Here is a 7,500-nt window from a genome sequence, read left to right as displayed (position 1 = left end):
TTGTTGTTGTTGTTGTTGTTGTTGTTGTTGTTGTTGTTGTTGTTGTTGTTGTTGTTGTTGTTGTTGTTGTTGTTGTTGTTGTTGTTGTTGTTGTTGTTGTTGTTGTTGTTGTTGTTGTTGTTGTTGTTGTTGTTGTTGTTGTTGTTGTTGTTGTTGTTGTTGTTGTTGTTGTTGTTGTTGTTGTTGTTGTTGTTGTTGTTGTTGTTGTTGTTGTTGTTGTTGTTGTTGTTGTTGTTGTTGTTGTTGTTGTTGTTGTTGTTGTTGTTGTTGTTGTTGTTGTTGTTGTTGTTGTTGTTGTTGTTGTTGTTGTTGTTGTTGTTGTTGTTGTTGTTGGTGGTGGTGGTGTTGTTGCTGCTGCTGTTGCTGCCCTCGTGGCCTCTTCTCTGCCTTGGCATCGTCAAGATTGTTAAGTAAGCCGAGCGAAGCAGAGGCTGCCGTGGAAGAAGTTGACGACGCTAACAACGACGATGATGAACTTCCATTCTTCATCGGCAGTATTTGATTAACCTTGGAAGAGGCTGATAATGACTTATGGGGTATTTGTGAGGCTGAGACAGGCGCGTTGGGTGATTTTTCAACCGAGAAAGCCGTCTGACCGACGTTTAGCATTTTCGATTCTATCATCGGTAAGGCGACCCCTTGTGTCGTGTTAGCAACTGGCTTTTCAGGCTGATGTCCATACTTAGACGGATGATGCGATTGTTTTAACATCATCGCCGCATATTCTTCTTTTAGCACCTCCGCTCTCGGTTTTGGAGGTGGTAAGGGCTTCTCGATAAGCTTCCTTACCTCCTCGCTTCTCTGTTCAAGCATATCTGGCTTCCTCGATGTCCGTGACGACGTGGACGCTGGTTCGGGGTATTTGGTGTAAGGCTTTATGACATCCTTCGGCTGTTGCTGCTGTTGCTGTTGCTGTTGTTGTTGCTTAGGATGCCTTGGATCGTTTGTTCGACCGTCGTGCGACGAGGACTTATGTACATTATTGCTGAGCTTCTCAGGCGGGTGAATAGTAGACGAATCTTGGGCGAGACTATTCAAGACAGGATCAAGGCAGTTATCCAGCGAGTGACCATGGGAATAAACAGTACCACCGCTCGTGTTGCTCGTAGAGTTATATTCTCGCGACATTCTCTGCCTATCGCGATTTAAATCACGTGGCTGACTACTGACCGTCGAGTGTCGTTGAATCATTATTTGGGAAGAGGACTTTACATCTTGTCGCGAGCTGTGGTGATGATTGTGATGCACAGCCTGCTTCATGACGCTCGACGACGAGGATGCAGAGCTCGTGTGTTTATTTGGCGCACCCACACTAGATGAACTTTGCTTGTGATGATGCGAGTGGTGTTTGCTCGGATCTACGCTCAGAGAAACCGTCAAGGCATTCGCGGCTGCGACTTTCTCACGCTCGAGGCGTTCACGCTCCTTTTTCTCGCGGTACTCCCGATAGTCGACGGATGTACGCCCGGATATTGAAGAGCTGGATTTTTTTGTCGAGTCCGTCTCAGACTTCTCCGGATGGAACGGCCGATTTGATTGGAAACAAAGGCCGCCATCGGCATTCGCCGGTGATTGAACCTTACGTGGTTCAGCGTCCTGTAATTTTGTAATAAATAATTAACTATTTTCGAACAATTTCAATATCAGTAAGAAAAAGAATAGCATTACAATAAATATAACTTCTCTCACTAAAAAAATTTAATTTAATAAAAAAAGATGTTAATTTACATAGTAAAATTTAATAATTTTGTAATTTGACGCAGACAATAGGATAATTTATATTCAAACACACTTTTTTAAACACAAATAATTTGTCACTATATTCATTTACTATTGCATTTAAATGTAAAAAGATGTACTCTACAAAACTAAAATGAATAATTTCTCTTTTAAAAAGATTTAAAAGAGTAGCTCATTTTTTTTTATATAAATTATATAAATAAAATCTTTATATTTTATAGCACTTAAAAATTGAAACATTTTAACAAATATAAAATAAAATGTAATAAGTAATTAGAGTTTATCCGAATTTAATCGAATAACACAAACTCATTAAAAGCAAAAACTAACATTTTATTTAACTTTTAATTAATAATATTTAAATTTGTTATATATATTTTTTATAATTATTGGAAGCTAATTTTATGAGACAGAAATTAAATATAATAAATACACTACATTAATAAATAAAATTTATTTAACATAGCTTCTACATTAATGTAATTCATCGAAAAAATCATTAACTAAAATGAAAAATAAAATTCATATATCAAAGCACTCTTTGTTTAAGCAGTTAAAGTTCTTAATGATATTTAAAAATTTCTTCAAATGCGGTAATTATATTTACAATCCATCTAATAATTTATTCATTTTTTGGAAATTTAAGTAATTTATATATATGCATACATATGTGAACGCGCGTATGTGTATGTATGCATATGCGATTTAATTATCATTCAAATACTATCAGACAAAAGTGTATGAACTGTTAAAACAACAAAATAATTATATTAATTATAAGAACTAAAAAGTTTAATAAATTAGATGAAAAAAAAAACTATTGTACAAACGTAATATAAGATTAATTATAAACTTTTTTTTTGTCGCAGATATAAAATTTTTCTTTCTATACTAGACACAATCTTTTGATTTTTTGTTGTTGTAATTAATACATTAAACTGAGATAACAGTTAGCTATTCTTTTTTGAAATATATAATTTTTAATTATAAAAAATGAAAAACTTACAAATGGCGAATTAGATAATGTTGGATGAGACATATTTGGACTTTGGTTTGCTGAAATACTCCGAATTTTTCGTTTGAGCCTCGAAGGACACTTATCAAATATGTGCAAAAACTCTCCAGTGAGCTGTCCCAATAATTCGGACGTCACTGATTTGTCAACATACCAGAACCAGTATTTCCCTTCATTACTTTGAGGTATCTATAAGATAACAAAACGATGATAAATTATCATCTGAAGTGTTCTTTGGTGGGCATTGTCCTCATGTTTTTGGCACTTACTTCCCAATTAGACCATTTACACGCGAGATGAATACAGAAACAAGCAACTACAGTGGGTTTGTATTGGAGACACATTGTTGTCAAATGCAAACTGTAATACAGAAAAAATACTTTTCATTACATAAACATTCAAAAATACGTATAGAATAAAATATTTGACATAAATTTAAAAAATTCAAAATACGGATGAAATTATAAGTCTCATATAATTAAATAATTAAATACTTTATAATACAAAATTACTACCAATGTTGCAAAATTAACTCGGAGAACAATTGCAATTTTTCAATTGTCCAAGTTCTCAGAGTTACTTTCAGAAGTTTTTTCTTACTCCAATACATTAAATTGATAGATATGTAATGATATACTTATAAATACATCTACATAATTTGGTGCAAACAAGAAAAAACTAAAAATTCGCAATGTTATTAAAACTTGTTAAACCAAAAAATTAGAAAATAAAAAAAAAATTTACCCACATAATAAACGTTCATTTTTTATATACTTTAATTTACCTTATTATAATTTTTCCGCATTGGTTATTTAGTTTACAAATTAAACTTTGGAGCGCACTGGCTTATATTCTTTTAGAACCAAGCAATATTTCAAATACTCGAACGCAACAACTTTTCCTTGGTATTTAAGATTTTTAATATACATAGTCTTATGTTTATATAAAACATTGTATGAAAAGATACACTTAAAAAAATTAGTTTACTTCTATAAAATTATATATTTAAAGCAAATAAGGCATATCAGATCAGAATGTTGTGCTAAGCCTTGTCGCTTGAAATTCTTATCTCAGAAATACAATCCAGCGGGCATCTTATATGATCTGAAGACCGCTAAGAGTAAAATTTATTAGGAAATGTGTAGCCACCTGTTAGATGCCATGAAGTACGAAGTCTGGGCTAAGTCCTTGCTCGCTGTAAAACGAATAATAGTGTATTAATATATTTTGAATAATTCATTTTTCAATAGTTCTTTCAATAATACAAGAATATTAGAAAATTATTTTACACTAAAATTTATAAACTATTTTCAATTTCATTTTAGAATTTATATATTTTCTCTATTCTTCTCTTTTACTTTTCTAGTAACACATAATGTCGGTAATAAAAATATTTATTCCAAGTATTACACCTCTATTAATCACAATAACTTTCAGATGAATATTTTCTTTTACAGTTGTAAAATTGCTTTGAAATACTAAATAAGTTTTATATCAATTAGTTGTTATAAACATTAGTAATAACTAAACAACTCTTCATTATCTTTCAAAAAACTTAAAGTTTACTATAGATATAACTATGATTCATTGAAAATATATATTATGGGATATATAAACATTTCTAATCATTTATATCTCGCATTAAATAAAGATGCTGTCACAGTTATTTATCAATTTAAATCAATTAGTATCCTAGCATACTTGTATTATGAAATGAATAATGAGAATATCAAAACATACCTTTTACTAGGTGACAACACCTAACAACATGTGTGTGGGGATGGTCAATAGCAACGTCGAACCCCAAAGTTTGAAGCAGGACATTCTCATTAAACACCAAGTCCTGAGCTTGTTCCAAATATTGCTAAAAAATTTTAAATATATAGAAAATGATGTATTTCATTATTTTTTTCAATTAAAAATAATAAGTATCCTTTTTTATGATATTTAGCCAATTTAATAATTAGGTATAATTACCATAATATTATAAACAGATTTAATTTATACAAATAGAAGATGCATACTCCGACTGTTGCGCAATTATACAAAGTTTAAAATAACAATATATCAAGTGTGTAAAAGCCTTTTGACGTAAAAAGCATAAATATAAACATATATCTACTATTACATATTGCAAAAACATTGAAAAACATTTATCTTATTTAAAAAATAGCGATAGATAATTGTCTATCTATGGTAATGAATGCAACCATTTATGCTTCATTGATATAAAAAAGATGAAATTAATTGTAATTGCCCCATTTACATTAGAATATTTATTTTTTAATAATTTCTCGGAATTTGTTTTAAAAATTCAAACTAAATATAGATTATTTTATCCATAGATAAGTTAATCAGGAGGTCCGTCCAAATATGTTCATCCATATTGTAATCAAAGATACAAGATTTGTACTTTACATTAATTTTATGATTGATATGCATTTTACAAAAAAAAATTTCGCTTCACACTTAGAATTGGTTTCTTTCAATCATACAAACCGAACCATATCTATCAATACTTTAAATTATTGTTATTTGTTACATATTAAAATTAATAATTTTTACAAATTTTTTGTTAATAAAGCCTAATATATTTATATATGGTTAGAATAGAAAAATAGAAAATAAAACATTTCTTATACATGCTTGATACTTGAAATTAATCATATTATTAATAATTTGTAAGTAACAGTGCAGAATGAGTAAAATAAAATGACTTTATAAAAATAATTAATAAAGCTGGAACAATGTTTTTTCTTTGCTCTTGAAATTGATTATTATAAATTTCAGTATAACTTCTATTAAAAAAGAAATATTAATGAACTATTTCATTTATAAAAAATAAAATATCAATTGTTTGACTAATAAATTTGTTGAAAATTATATTTAAAGCCATTAATTTAAATGTGAAAATATTGCATAACAAAACTGTATTGTTATATTTAACTTGTAAAGTGAATGTATTAATCACTTTAAAGCTTGTTTTCTTACCTCAGACTTTGTGTCAAGAGCCGGCGTATCTCTGTGAAGGCACATATGTGCCACTTTGATGACATGTTCCAACTTTCTGGGCTGCTCTTCTACTTTTGCCGCTAGAAAAAGAGCTGCTGCCGCTATAGAGTTTCTGTGAAACTGTGACAGCGAGTGAAATACGTAGAAACGATGCATGTATACAATTGCTGTATTGATACATAATTGCGATCTGTTATATACTTAATTGAGGAAAATATTTGTTTTGTACATTAGATTTGGAATATTATAATTACAAAATTATTTTAATATTGATTTTGAAAATTTGAAAATATTTATTAACTTTAATGAATCTACATAAGACAACTAAAGTTTAGTGAACATGTAAATACATATTTAATTAAAAAGAGAATTTGCATTGAAAAATAAAATATAATTTTATTTAATGAAATGCAGTAAATACATATTTTAATATGTACTCTATTACTGTTGATACGGTATTGGAATGTCTCTCTCCCTCTCTCTCTCTCTCTCTCTATTTCTCTCTATGTTCACGCGCACGCGCGTGTGTGTAAGAAACTAGGAAGAGAAACATCTTTCAACAAACTAAAATAAGAATGGAATGAAAATTTTTTATCACAAGATAGATCTCAAGAACTTCACCAATTATAAGAATTTACTATAAAAAATGGAGGAAGAAAAAAACTTTTTAATAAGATATAATATAGTTGAAATTTTCAACATGACAAATTCAACCATGAACACACAATCAAAATATAAATGTATTGTAGGCAAAATTACCAATAAAATAGCATATTTGTATGAGACGTCTTTGAAAATAATCACAAATACATAATGATAATAGCATGCTTAAAATAAAGAGATTTAAGCAAAATTAAACATAATATTGAATTAAGTTTCATTTATTACCGAATGCAACGGCCTTTTCCATTAAATTATTCAAACTTACTCATATTTCCATTTTAACATCCCATTTAATATTTCTGAATACATAGCCTAACTCCTAATGTTTTATTTATGACATTTATTATATATTTAAGATAATTATTTAACAAGTTTGATACATATACAAATAAATTTCTTTGTAAAATAATTACAACTTCATGATCATTACGATTGTATTGGCATCGTCAATAATATTAATTTATAATACTGTCCCAAAATATCCTCGATCGATATTGATTTTTTCAACAATTGAATCTGTGCTAAACACAGATACCAAGGAGGTCACAGCATCGCCCGATAAATTTCATCGAGATGATCAATAATGCCAGGGATTAGCCGTTGATCATTAGCATCGATTCTCCATAAATGTAATCCTTTGCTCCAATGCCAAAATGAAAATCAAGCAACGACTGGGTGGCAGAAGATGATTCTCTTATCTAATAATTACAATTGGATAGGTCGAAAAATGTGAATGAATGGCTTGGACGTCCCCGGAAAGAGACGAGGACTCTCTAACTAACTCGTGGCTGGCCTGCTATGATCGCGCCCTACCGAGAAGGACCAAGTCCCTGTAGATTGCGTGGGTTATGATGAAAATGCAACACCAACGTAAAAAGTCCTACGTCAGTGAAATACGAGTGCTTCGTGCTAACATCTAAAATACGAAGCCAGAGGACCAGAGCGAAAGATCTGCTGTTACTCTCGTGGCAGCGTGCAACGCGCGAGTTCCGCTCTGCATGTTTGGCAACGTGCTCGCTGACTCTCCGCGTCCCCTCGGGAATTCCCGTACTTTTCACATACGCGGAATG

General features: G+C 30.6%; 1 protein-coding gene across 1 annotated transcript in view; it reads right to left on the bottom strand.

The window, feature by feature from the left end:
* LOC105366594 (cyclin-T) overlaps nt 1–7,500 on the bottom strand; it is a 14,850-nt gene that overhangs the window by 6,819 nt on the left and 531 nt on the right. Inside the window, exons 2-7 of the mRNA XM_011505092.1 lie at nt 5,747–5,957; nt 4,496–4,619; nt 3,905–3,950; nt 3,025–3,115; nt 2,747–2,944; nt 353–1,596 (exon numbers count right to left, since the gene is read on the bottom strand). Coding sequence (XP_011503394.1) covers nt 353–1,596; nt 2,747–2,944; nt 3,025–3,115; nt 3,905–3,950; nt 4,496–4,619; nt 5,747–5,957 — 1,914 coding nt within the window. The remainder of the gene's footprint in view (nt 1–352; nt 1,597–2,746; nt 2,945–3,024; nt 3,116–3,904; nt 3,951–4,495; nt 4,620–5,746; nt 5,958–7,500) is intronic.

This window comes from Ceratosolen solmsi, unplaced genomic scaffold, assembly GCF_000503995.2.
Source record: "Ceratosolen solmsi marchali unplaced genomic scaffold, CerSol_1.0 scaffold16, whole genome shotgun sequence".
Classification (NCBI taxonomy): domain Eukaryota; kingdom Metazoa; phylum Arthropoda; class Insecta; order Hymenoptera; family Agaonidae; genus Ceratosolen; species Ceratosolen solmsi.
The sequence above is the reverse complement of the archived record's forward strand: the minus strand, read 5'-3'. Positions and strand labels throughout refer to the sequence as shown.